The 13,073-nt window shown below is 43.7% G+C and overlaps 1 protein-coding gene across 1 annotated transcript in view; it reads left to right on the forward strand.

Moving 5' to 3' along the window:
* The window catches only part of LOC311024730 (dolichyl-diphosphooligosaccharide--protein glycosyltransferase subunit STT3B-like), a 46,328-nt gene extending 33,565 nt beyond the window's left edge, over positions 1 to 12,763 (forward strand). The window contains exons 6-16 of the mRNA XM_084027282.1: positions 243 to 341; positions 1,220 to 1,366; positions 2,434 to 2,482; positions 3,076 to 3,230; positions 4,596 to 4,807; positions 6,085 to 6,272; positions 6,819 to 6,990; positions 8,151 to 8,324; positions 8,624 to 8,737; positions 8,871 to 9,080; positions 10,014 to 12,763. Of these exons, the coding sequence (XP_083883408.1) occupies positions 243 to 341; positions 1,220 to 1,366; positions 2,434 to 2,482; positions 3,076 to 3,230; positions 4,596 to 4,807; positions 6,085 to 6,272; positions 6,819 to 6,990; positions 8,151 to 8,324; positions 8,624 to 8,737; positions 8,871 to 9,080; positions 10,014 to 10,094 (1,601 nt within the window). The 3' untranslated portion in view covers positions 10,095 to 12,763. The remainder of the gene's footprint in view (positions 1 to 242; positions 342 to 1,219; positions 1,367 to 2,433; positions 2,483 to 3,075; positions 3,231 to 4,595; positions 4,808 to 6,084; positions 6,273 to 6,818; positions 6,991 to 8,150; positions 8,325 to 8,623; positions 8,738 to 8,870; positions 9,081 to 10,013) is intronic.
* The last annotated feature ends 310 nt before the right edge of the window (positions 12,764 to 13,073 follow it).

Consider the following 13,073-nt stretch of genomic DNA (forward strand, 5'->3'; position numbering starts at 1 on the left):
CTCTTCCTTTTATTATTTAAATTGTTTTTGCAAACTAACAAACGCTCTGTGATCTTTTGGTCTCGAGGGAATTTCCTTCCAAGTGTCCTCCAGTGTTTGTTGTTCAGTGCAGTTACATTAATAAATTACTCTTGATAGCTTTTTTGCCGGTGGTGGTTTTGTTGCACTTCGGCGGCGTGGTGAGTGTCGTCGTCGTGGACTCTTGTCTTGAACTGGTCTTAACTGGTTGCTTCTCCCTCCAGCCTACAGCACCTTCTACATCATCGGCCTGGTCTTGTCCATGCAGATCCCCTTTGTGGGCTTTCAGCCAATCAGGACCAGTGAGCACATGGCTGCAGCAGGTCAGTAACCAATAACATTCACTACAATAACGCCATTCAACCTGTATAACCCTCGCACAGCAGATTAAAAGAATCGTAATTGTTTAGTGTAAATGTCCCTCCTGTCTACACAAGGATCCCTTCTCAAAGCAGTTTAGTCATGAGTCAAGAACAGCGTTCTTGGAGCCACAAAGACGTCTTTTCATACAAAAACACTGCCTCAACTTACCCACTTGATTCGACTCCCTCAGCCTGCCCAAGCTTTGCCTCAGTTGAACTTCAGAATGGAAGTATATTAGTCCTCCTCTCATACATAGAACCTGATTCAGGAAGCTCTCTGGCCATTAGTATGGACCGGAGGAACAAGTACAGTGACCAATGACCCTTTCAGTGTGCATTAATTAAGATATATACTATATATAAATGTGAACCTGTCCTTATAAGTATCAACGTTTATATATATTTGTTTAATGTGAAATTGAGATCATAGATAGCTGCTCGGAAATGTGATGCATAAATGCAATCTTGCCTGAGCCCTCGGAGCAGAGTTTGTCATAATGATGAGTTAATCTCGGGCCGTTCACCTGAGACGATTCTCATTATGTCGGGGCCCACAGCAGCTTGGCAGTGCCAGTGTGGAAGACAATGAGGGTGCAGTGGAAATAAAGTCAAAGTGCAGACTAGGATATTACCTGCAGGGAAGCTTTAAATCATTCAGACATGCACAGGGCTGAAACTCTCCAGTGAAGTGTTGGGAAAGAGGATGCCATGCCTTAAATTGTAGCGTCCTAATTTCTTAATGAGAACAATAAATTCAATAAACAATGATCTACTATATTTACTCGTTGAACAAGTTTATTTCAAATGTTAACCCCAAATCTTATTCATACTCTGTGCAGGTGTGTTTGTGCTGCTTCAGGTCTACGCCTTCCTGCAGTACCTGAAGGACAGACTGACCCGGCAGGAGTTCCAGACTCTGTTCTTCCTGGGAGTCTCTCTGGCTGCTGGAGTGGTTTTCCTCTCTGTCATCTATCTGACATACACAGGTTGGTTCACGTCGTCTTTTATAAGGTTGTTTCTATGCAAACGACTAATTTAAACTTGAAAATGAAGCAAACCACATTTCTGTCCGGCAGTGTTCGTTTCCATATATTACCACAAATATGAATAAAACCACAAACAGTTTAAAAGTAGAGTAGAGGATTTAGACATGCTGTAGTCAGTCCACAGTGCCCTGAAGGGGCCCTGTGAGGGTTTTTTAAAACAGACATTAAAACATTCCCAATAATCGGTAATGGCTATTTTCATGATGGAGCGTAACCTATTTAGAGATAATAGGCCTGTTATACAGATGAGCTATAATCAGCAATGCACCGGCCGTTTCCACAAACATCTGGGCGCTGTACTTTCTATCAAACGATGTCCAAGGGATAATGAAAACATGTGCCGGGGACTATTTTCAGCAGGGGATTAATCCACATTTGGTGTCCTGCTGAGTATTTGTGGCTGCAGGATGCACGATGTATGTGGTATTAAAATAAACCACCGTGTGTGTTTGCATGGTAATAAACACTCCAGCCGGTGCAACAGTGATGTTTTTTATTAGTTTGTGGACAACGTTGTTGCTCTTTTGCGCGGAGGAAGACGATATGTTGATGCACAAACTTCTTGTTACTGTTTGTTCTTGCTTTTGGTCCTTTATGGGATTTGCTGTCTGTATGAACATCACCGTATTAATCCATTCCAGAGGGGTTTTTCTCCTACGATGTGCTAGTCGTGGTTGGAATCACCCCTCCGCTGACATCACACATCTATTATGTGTGTATGTGAGGACCCCCTGCTAGTGGTGATTAGTTTGTGTTCTCATTTATCGCTGCCGAGCTGAGTGGACAGCCGGCAGAGATCTCATTCCAGCTCCTCGTGTCTGCATGCGTAGGTTAGAGGATGATCATATGGTCGATGCGTGCAGGTGGAATGTGGTGAACCAATTAAGCGTTCTGCTGACGCGTGGCGTAGTACACAGACGACTAACCGTGGGTTAGACACGTGTTTTCTCCGGTGGACTTGTATGTTTATTGTGACTGAGTTCATGTGGTTTGTGTTTCACCTTCAGGGTACATCGCTCCATGGAGCGGGCGCTTCTACTCCCTCTGGGATACTGGGTAAGTCATCACAGTTGGACTCCTGCACTGGATGAGGTACCTCACAGCACTGCTGATGACTATTTGATTAGTATACCAAGAGGAGTTCACTCTGCCAAAATGTTTTCATGGTCAAAGAGTGAGTCAGTCAGCCCGTCACTCAGCCCCATCATAAAAATATAATACATCCTAAAAAAACCTCCCTTTCTGCCATCCCAGATCTTGGCTCACAGCAAACTGCCAGACTGCAGCATCAGAAAAAGCCTCTTATTTAGTGCATGTATGTTTGTGTGTCGGACTGTTTGTTTTTAAAGGAAGTTAAGTTTTGCTGCAGTGCAGTAAAAGTAATGAGGTCATCATGAGACCCGAGATTACTGACATCAGCCAACCTTGATTCTCTCCGGATCTGAATAGAGATCTCACACGGTCAAAAAAGAGTTGTTCATTTTAGAGTGAGTGGAGTGGAAATTAAAATGCAATGAACCAATGTTTGCATCTTAAACAAAGGGGACACTTTAAAGCTGCCTTTATTAGGACCGTTTATCTCTTCCTTTGCCTTACTACGCTGTTTCTGTGGGGTCTGACGTTCGTTCTGTGTGTCATATTACCCACAGCTATGCCAAGATCCACATTCCCATTATAGCATCGGTGTCTGAGCACCAGCCCACCACCTGGGTGTCCTTCTTCTTCGACCTCCACATCCTCGTCTGCACCTTCCCAGCAGGCCTCTGGTTCTGCATTAAGAACATCAACGATGAGCGTGTCTTTGGTAAGAAGAAGAGTGGAATAAATACTTTTTCTTTCAAATTTAGTGCTCGGTCTGCAAAGTACTGCTTGGAAGTCAGAACGGGCAAATTGACTGGAACTGTAGCGCTGTGTAAAATCAAGTCATCTCCCTGTTAAATGGAAACATCTCTACAACAAGTGTAATCAAATTACTCCAGTGACAGACTAGAGAGCTGGAGCAGCTACATATGTAGGACGTATTTGTTCGTAATGTATTTGTCAGCAGCATCTGTCGTAGATATATTTATGTGTTGCCTCCGCAGCAGTGAGCTGAAGCAGTGGTGTGTGGGCATTTGTCTGTTTGTGTTTCTTTATCTCCATAGATGTCACCCAGACATACCCTTGTGTTCTTACACTCTCTCCCATTTCCTTTTCTGTTCACACACTATCTCAGTAGTTTTGTCTGACCTTTTCATGAATGTGCTTTGTTTGTAAATTGAGACAGTGTTTAAGTTGAGAAAAGAAGAATAGCATATAAAGATGCAGCTTGTAAAAGCTTTGTTTGTGCCGGCCGTCAATGTATTAAAATTTGGCACAAACATCCACCAGGACTCCAGTAAGAACTGATTAGATGTTGGTGTCTAAAGGTCAAAGTCACTGTGACCTTAAAAAGAAAAATGTTTTGAGAAGTAGTTGTTCATGTTCACACATATTAATGGAACTTTTCTGGGCCTTGGAAATCACATATTGGAATTCTTGATTTATATGTATGCTTCATTTTCCGCTGCTCTTTGTTCGGTCTTCTCAATGCAAGCTACAGAAAAGCTTCTCCCAACCATTATGCCAACCAAAAATGCCTTTTCAAAACATTTCTTTGACATTTCTGTTCTGCATTTCCTTGTTACTTATTAGCCAATATGCAAATAAATACACCTAATAATAATACTTGCCAACATAAAGTCCTCTCCTCTCTGAATGGAGGCTCTCCCCCCCCCCCCCCCCCCCCCCCCCCTCTGCTTTGTAATGCTTTCTTGTTTACCCACTTTTTTTGTGCTTCACTTTATCAGTCAGCTTTTTCTCTCCCTTGCTCTCTGCCTGTTGCCTCCTAATCATTTCACCGTGGCTCTTTCATCTCCGCTGAAAACACTCCATTGATGCACACAAACACATTTGAGTTGGTGTTTTGAGACTTTTCCCTCAGCGGTAACGTTCTCTGTTTTGACCTTGTTTCCACCTGCTGGTGAGCACCCGAAGCAGTGCTGTAGCATCGGCACATGGGAAAGGCATGAGTCTCAGGAGGGACGCAGTGTACCTGCAAGATGGCTCGACAGCTTTAAATGACAGAAAATCAAGTTACATTTCAAATTAAATCAAGAATCCTGATCACGCTCTGCTCTTCTCACTGCAGTGGCCTTGTACGCCATCAGCGCTGTTTACTTCGCCGGCGTGATGGTGCGCTTGATGCTGACGCTGACTCCGGTGGTGTGCATGCTGTCGGCGGTGGCCTTCTCCAGCGTCTTCGAGCACTACCTGGGAGATGACATGAAGAGGCAGAGCCCGCCCGCAGAGGACAGCAGCGACGAGGACGACAGGAAGAACGCTGGAAACCTCTATGACAAGGTGAGTGCTCATCAGAATGTCCTGTGGTTGGACGTAGATGCAACTACCAAATCTCCGTGGTTGTTGTCTCTCTGAAATGATGTCCATGTAAAGGTGGAAGACACGATGTTGAAGGGCCTTGTGGGTAATTTCTTTCCAGTTGGTTGTTCCACTTTTCCGACGTGTCCTACCTGGGGATAGTGCCCTCTTCCTGTTGCGCAGTGTTTGACGCACTTCCTTTGTGGCGTAAATCATAACATCATTTTCCCAGGAGATCGAACCCGGAGGCAGATAGAACCGCGAGGCTTATAGAAAACCAATGTGAATGCTGCTGGTGTCATTATTCTAAAGCCAGTACAACCTTTTACTTTGTAATGTAAAAGCACTATTGCCACATTTATTAATACAAAAATAATTTAACTACATAAACAATATATAACATAACCAAGATTTACTTACCAGTATTTCCATATAATTCCCTTCAGCTCTATTGAGCGTTTTTAGCATCTTTCAGCATATTGTTTTGGTTTTATTGACTGCAGCTGTACGGTTGTGATTCACTCTCAAAGCTCTCTTACCGGCCTGGTTTCTAGCAGCAGCTGAAGTCAGCGCAGAAGCTCTAATATAGAAATGCACTAATGTCAATGTTGCATTTAACTGCCCCCAAGAGGCCAAAAATCAATTAGTACTGCTATGAGTCGAATGCATTATCTGTTCAGGCCTCACCTTAATATACACCCATTTATCTTGTATATTATCCGTTTTATTATAATATCTAGCTTCGATGGTCTATTTACAGTTACGTCTTCTGTGATTAAATCTTGTCAGACTTTTTGTCCCTATTCTCATCGATGTACAATATCTAACCAGCAGGCCACAAGATAGAAAAAATAGATTACAAATAATACATTTTCAATTATTTTCTGATCCAATCTGATCAGCACTTGTTGGAAGGATCTTAATATACAAAAGAATGGAATTTAAAAATGTGTGTTTGGCTGTGATTAAAAGCATCATCTCTCTCCTCCTTCCTCAGTGAAACCAAACCACTGCCCTCCAATGTTTTAGTCATCCGTTTGCTGCTTTCTTACAAGTCAACCATGGAAAATGATGCATTACCAACCCGATAATAATCACAGGTCTCCTGAAAGGCGCTGTTTGAATGCCCACCATAAAAAAATATCCTCTCAATGGGGGAAAATGATTATCCTCGGCTTGCTTTTCCAGAGCCCCCGTCTTATCAGAGTTTCGCTAACCTTTATAAATGGTGGCGCTGTGTGCTGTGCTGCCCCCTGCAGGCCGGAAAGGTGCGCAAACACGTGTCGGAGCAGGAGAAGGCCGAGGAGGGCCTGGGTCCCAACATCAAGTCCATCGTCACCATGTTGATGTTGATGCTGCTCATGATGTTCGCTGTCCACTGCACCTGGGTCACCAGCAACGCCTACTCCAGCCCCAGTGTGGTACTGGCATCATACAACAATGACGGGTGAGACACGTCCACACCCCTCCATTCTGGTTTACAGGTCTTTCACAACGAACCAGTGAGGCAACATTTAGGCTACGTGAGGTAACCACTGACAGCAGCTCAGCTCACCCAAACCCCAACCCTTCCCCCTCTCACACTTGTAGCCATTCAGGTTTTAACTGTATCTCTGCCTCCACTCTACTACATTGGTGTTTTGTCTGAAGCTCTCACACAGCCATGAAAAATGACAGTGTTATGTTTCTTTAACAGAAACCATGCTCCCATCGCTGTCATCACTTTTTGGACAAATTATTTCAGTACTATGAGCTTCTCCTCCGTCCTAACAGATAGTTCTGCATCTTATTCCCTTGTTATTTTACTGTTTAAAGCTCACCGTGAAGTTCTGTTGTTGTTGGTTTAAAGGATTTTGTTCATGCTGTAGATGTTAATACTGCAAACCTTCCCCTCACAGCTTATCCAGACTGACTCCTCAACGTCACACAGAGTACTGTAGCATAATAGACCAAAATGTAACCACCATCTGAGCTATCGACACTTCTCCACCAGGTCCCGTAACATCCTGGATGACTTCAGGGAGGCCTACTACTGGCTGAGGCAGAACACAGACGAGCACGCCAGAGTGATGTCGTGGTGGGACTACGGCTACCAGATAGCAGGCATGGCGAACAGAACCACGCTAGTCGACAACAACACGTGGAACAACAGTCACATAGCGCTGGTGAGATCTGCCGTACCTTTAAGTGCATTTCATCTCTGTTTCCTGGCAACAAATTTAAACAAAACAGCCTTTAATGAAAGGGAAACTACACAGCCCGGGAAAACACTTGCATGAGGTCTGCTGTGGCTCTTGAGGGATGTTGAGCTTGGGCGAAGGAGACTACAAGCGTTTTTTAAAGTCAAAACACAAATGCTGAAACATATTGGTTTCAAAATTGTTGTTCTTTGCCCTCCGGGGAACACAGACAAAAGTTGGCAACACAAAACTGACATGCCATCACTTTTTAAGTTGTTCCAGCAGTTAAGGAGCAACACGATCATTCCCAGTCGGTTTTGTGTCCACCTGATGAATGTTGGTCCAATATTCTCTCTCGTTTTTGGTCCCGACTGTGGAGGGAAATATCTTTTATCTTTAGCTGCTAAATGATCCTCTTTGTTCACCGGCTTTTCTTTTCCTGCTGTCGGATGCTGAGCAGGTAGTGAACAGAGGGTTTGCAGTGAGGATAAACCCAAACTTTAAAGTTGTGGGTCAGACAGCTGATAATTCCAGGTTCATCATCACAAAGAGAGACATCTTTCACAAGATCACATTGATTTTATATGATTGATACTGTAAGAATATTGATTATACCCATTTTAAATATCACTTGGCAAAGATCCCCAAGCAAACCCATGATGGTAGTTATAAGCTTGTTTACATCTTCCGTGGTTACATGTTTTTTATTTTTCATTGAGTGATTTTTTTGTTTGTGTATTGCACCACCAAGTGGAGATAATGTTGTGTCGCTACACTACACTGCACACTAGTGCAAGTGGGATCTCAAAAACATGATAGTGTACACTTTAGGGACGATATAAGATTAAATAATAAGTTGATCGTGGTGAATTTCTATTCTCAGGATAAATATCGTCATGTGTGACCATCATGATAAAGCCAGATTAAAAAAAATAAATAAATACAGGATACAAAAATGGATTTATTCATTTATTTTACATTTCATGACATCATCAAGTTTATTTTCTCAGACTTGACAAAGCTACGCCAAAGCCATGGTTCGGCGGTGTTCACACTGAGGAGTCACCACTGATCTTTCAACATTCATGCCAGTTCTGTTGAACAGAAGTGATTTGTAAAACTGCCGTGTCTTTGTGTTCCTACAGGTGGGCAAAGCCATGTCATCCAATGAGACCGCAGCCTATGAAATCATGAGGTCGCTGGACGTCGACTATGTCCTGATCATCTTCGGAGGGGTGATCGGCTACTCGGGCGACGACATCAACAAGTTCCTGTGGATGGTGCGCATTGCAGAGGGGGAGCACCCCAGGGACATCAGGGTGAGTAGAGGCATCACACGTGCTGCTTCTCAAGTCACTTTAGTGGTTTCTACCAGGAGAAACCTAAAAGAAGATGAACGTACTGCAGTCGTTAAATATTTATCGCCGAGATGGTGAATGACTGCTAAGTGGAATCCGTATAAATGTTTGATGTGCTCTCCGAGGGAGGGGACTGCTGGGTAAATCAAGGATCTGTAACCACATCTGCCAAGTTGTTTGGTTGCAAATTCAAATGAAAATCGTGGCTCAAAGAGCGTGCGAATTCACTTCTTTCTCCCTCCATCTGCTTCTCAACGCAGGAGAGTGACTACTTTACCCCGCAGGGAGAGTTCAGAGTGGACAAAGCTGGCTCCCCGACCCTACTCAACTGCCTTATGTACAAAATGTCCTACTACCGCTTCGGAGAAATGCAGGTATGTCGTCGTCAATGATCATTCGGCACAACGGGCCTTACACTGTGTTGCTACTCTGACCTCGACAAAGTCATTTCAAATGCACAAATAAGATTTAGACAAACACCTTCATCTTGTCTTTGTCTGTGTTAAGTTGGACTTCCGGACGCCGCCAGGCTTTGACCGGACACGCAACGCTGAGATCGGTAACAAGGACATAAAGCTGAAGCACCTGGAGGAGGCCTTCACCTCCGAGCACTGGTTGGTCAGGATTTATAAGGTCAAAAAGCTGGAGAACAGAGACCGTGTAGAGCACAAGATGCGAGGCACTGACGCCACTAAGCAGAAGTACACCTCCAAAAAGGTAAGCCGGGATCGTCCTCAGCCACTGGACTGTGTCTGGTCTAACAGCAGCGGTGTTTGTTTGAGCTGATCCAAGCAGGTCAAGCAGCTTAATTCATGATAAGGGTGACGGAGAAGTGAAATTGTTGACTGCAGCTCTGTGATGATCAAAGCTGCCCTTTTACAGTTGAGAACACTGAAATAGAGTTGATTTGAAAAATACTGCCAGAATAACTACATGCAATTTGCACCGTGTGGTAAACAAAAAGATAACGAGCTCTCAACAGACACAAACGGCGTCTAAATCATTCACAGGAATGATTGCCCTCCCCGAAGCAGCTTTCCAAGTTATTTTAACCCCCTGATCTGATATCGAGACCTGTGTTATTTGATTGAAGACGAGAAACGAACAAACTGAAGTTAAGATCTTTAAAGTGCAACATGGCCAAGAGAGCTTTTAATGTTAATAACACAACACAACCGTTCGGTTGGTTTGTTTCCAATCCTGTAACTGAGCCCACTGAGATTTGGACTTGATTTTTTTCCAACCTGGCAAAACTTCCTGTTGTATTTTCTGTATTGGAGTTTAGGGATTTTTTAAAAGAGATACACAGCTTTTGTTATAGCTCTGCACCGACGACTGTGGTTCTGTTTTTCTGGTCCTGAAACTCATCAGAGGCCATTTTGGTTGATGATGTTTACATGTACGGTGCCTCTGATTGGTCAAATGTCTCTCCAAAGGCTTTTGACTAAGGCTTTTTCCAAAAATCTTTAATGAAGGATGAATGTTTCTGTGAAAATGTGATTTTTAAACATGCAACAATTTTGGATAAAAATTGGCTTTTACTTTCGATCTAATTGAAAAGGTTTGTTTGTTATGTAGAGCATTTACTTGCATTCTGAAACTGAAGAGTGATTTTAAATATGTGTTATTTATTAATTTCCCCCTCTGCAGACAGCCAAGAGGAAGCGTGGATACGTCAAGAACAAGCTTTCCCTCAAGAAGGGCAAGAAACTGACCAAGAAGTCTTTATAGAGCGTCCACCACCGACAGAGGGCACACTGTGGACCGGAGAGGAGAGAGATCTTAAACACAAAACTTTCAACAAAAAACAAGCAGCAACAGTAAATCCACCAACTAATTTGAATACGGAACACCAGAGGTTCTCCAGAACCCCCCATCATCCCTCACCTGGAGGTCCAGGCTGGAAACGTTACCATCGCCGGAGAGAATGTGTTGAACCCCAGCTGACCTTTTGACCTGATGAGCGGGGTCAAGGAGGCGGAGAATGGGAGACGTTGGCTAGTCCGAGATCCACACCACACTGGTTTTTAACCCGAGGAACTGTGACCTTTGACCCGCTTTTTCTTTACTTTTTTTTTTTACTTGAATGCGATGGGAGACGGAGCAAGCAAGAGATTAGCTGTCCTTAATGCAGGGACTCGGTTCGGGACTGCTCTATGCATCGCATCATTCAGCTAGAAACAACCCCCTGTAGAGTCTACAGACGTCCCCCATCCAGCGCTGAGACCCAAGACCTGCTCAAACTGAGGCAACGGTTCCCCTCGATGCAGTTTGTTCAGTTCTTCATAGATATTAAATGGAATGGAAAAGGAGAGAAACCAGATGTACCACCCTGCTCCTCCAGTTTCACCCAGCACCTTTCAGAGCTTGTGCCCGGTTGCTTTTGGAAAGTCTAGGTGTTTGAACGTAACCTCACTAGTCTTGTGTTGTTTTTTTGTTGTTTTTTTTACGTGTTCCAGTTCCTTTAAATTCTCCGTTATTAACAGGAGTGTGCATATACACACGTGCCAACGAGGAAAAGCCATCGCTCTTCACACGACCTCATTCTGCTGCACTGACGGGCCATTTTATCTTAGACTGCACGCCATCCTTTATTACAACTTGGGCCTTTTCTCATAGTTTCTATCAATAATAGTGACGTTTTGCTCCGCAAGGTCATTCCTGAGAACTAAGAACGCAGCGACAGACTGACCAAGAAACACGAGCAGCCGGTTTTCAATTAATATCCTACAGTTCCCATAATGCTTGTTTCAACAGATCCTCCGTGTAACACAGGCTTCCTCTTAACGATGTGTAATCTCGCCAACCCAAACTGCTAATGAACCATTAATCAGGCTTCGGAAAGCCGTTTCACGACTCTCAGATCGGCCCAGCGCTCGTGTTTCTCGCCCTTCACACTTTGTTGTTGCGATGATGTCACCGCGCTCCCAGATCTCAGCAACGACTAAGACGAATGGAATATTATCTAAACTGACAGAAAGACTCGAGCTGTGCAAAAAAACAGAATAATCATTCAAGTTGTGCGAGTGTTAATCTGCATTATGTTGACCCGCACTGAACTCTGAACAGAGCCGGGCGTAGAGAGATCATCAGTGTTGAGTTACAACCCGGTTAGCGCAACATCGGAACATATCTTTGTCTTACATGCTTCGGGGACTCCAGGCCATGAACCCAGGTCTACGCTTTCTCAGTGGATGAATGAACATGTTGCTCATACAGTCCAGCAGAGTCCCTCTGTCTGTAAAGCTGCAGAGAATAGGACATGTCCACCAGGACGTTTCTTTCTTCAGCTCCATGTTGAGAAATGTTGAAGCAGCGAAATGCATATGTGTGTGTGTGCAGTCTGTTAGAAAGGTGTTTCCTTTTTAATGATCCCTCTGGCACCACGGTCGCCAAGCCGCCTGCTTTGCCTGAAGGTCAGTTCGACCGAGTGAGATCGAGTGTCGCCGTGACGACCGTGTAACTGCAAACCCACCACCTGAAAGCACTCTCTTTTTGTTGCTAGGAGCGTACGCTAACGGGCTTTCAACCACATCTGCCAGTGCGATCATTAAAAACCCATTTGAAGTGTTGCTCAGATTTATGAACCCGTTCAGCTGGCGGTGGCCAGGAGCATTTAAAAGGCACTCTTCCAGCTGAATTGTAGAAGTGTGAGTTTCCTCCCGTCAGAATGTCTTGGACTCGGATGTTGATTCCCGTTGATCTCTTCCACTGCTCTCTGTAGATCCCAGACTGCTTCTCCCTGCACAGCTAGACTAACGGCGTCGAACACGCTCAGCTCCCACTGCTGCTTATTCCCTCATGAGTTTACAAAAACATTGGCTCTGTCAGCAGGAGGCTTCAAACAACATTACACTCTAATGCTTCTTTCTAATTGGCTGATTTTTTTATTTTTTTTCATGTCTAAGCTAAACGACCAGCGGCATGACATGGCTTACAACTTCTGTTTTGATTTGAGAGTGAAGTGTGTTCCCCTCTGTGAGACAAACGTTCCCTATAATTTAACCCCTCGGTTATTCTTGTTTCTTGAAGCTAATCTGAGAAACGAATCCATTCTGCTTGAGCTGATTTGATTCTGTTGTGAGGTTTTGTCAGAACGCCTACTTAAGCAAACCCAGGTGGAAGAGGATAGCATTGGCCTTAACAGAAAAAATAAAAAATAATAAAATAACAAAAAAAAATTGTATGATTTCCAGAGCTCAGCAGGGGCGAGTGTATTTATTACATGGACGATGGAGGCTGCGATGACTGAAGCGAGGGCAGTGTCCTATCAGGAAACGTGAGGATGTTGTCCAGTTTTGATTTTCTAAGTCGAGGTTTCTTCCATCAATTGTAATGATCTGGATGCAGGTGTGAGAATGAAACATGCCTTTTTGAATAAAGAGGTTGAAATAACACAACTGTTCAACACTGCTGGTTTTATTACTTGTAGCTTACTGTATATTTAAAATGCATCTTTCGGACACAGTTCGTTTTATACCAATACACAGCTTTAAGGATGTTGATGTTCCTGAAAGGTCTGCAGGAAATCAGATTTATGTTGCACTAAAGTTCTTAATGAAATGTTAAAGTACATGTTACTTTTCATTTTGTCAATTACTTAATTCGAGAGCATACTAAACCATGTGCTTATTTAATAGAGGCTATTCATTGAATTAGCAGAAAACGTGCTATATCCTGATAGCTTTTGGCCATATCCAGCCCTGTGGT

This window comes from Eutrigla gurnardus (assembly GCF_963514095.1).
Source record: "Eutrigla gurnardus genome assembly, chromosome: 14".
NCBI lineage: Eukaryota > Metazoa > Chordata > Actinopteri > Perciformes > Triglidae > Eutrigla > Eutrigla gurnardus.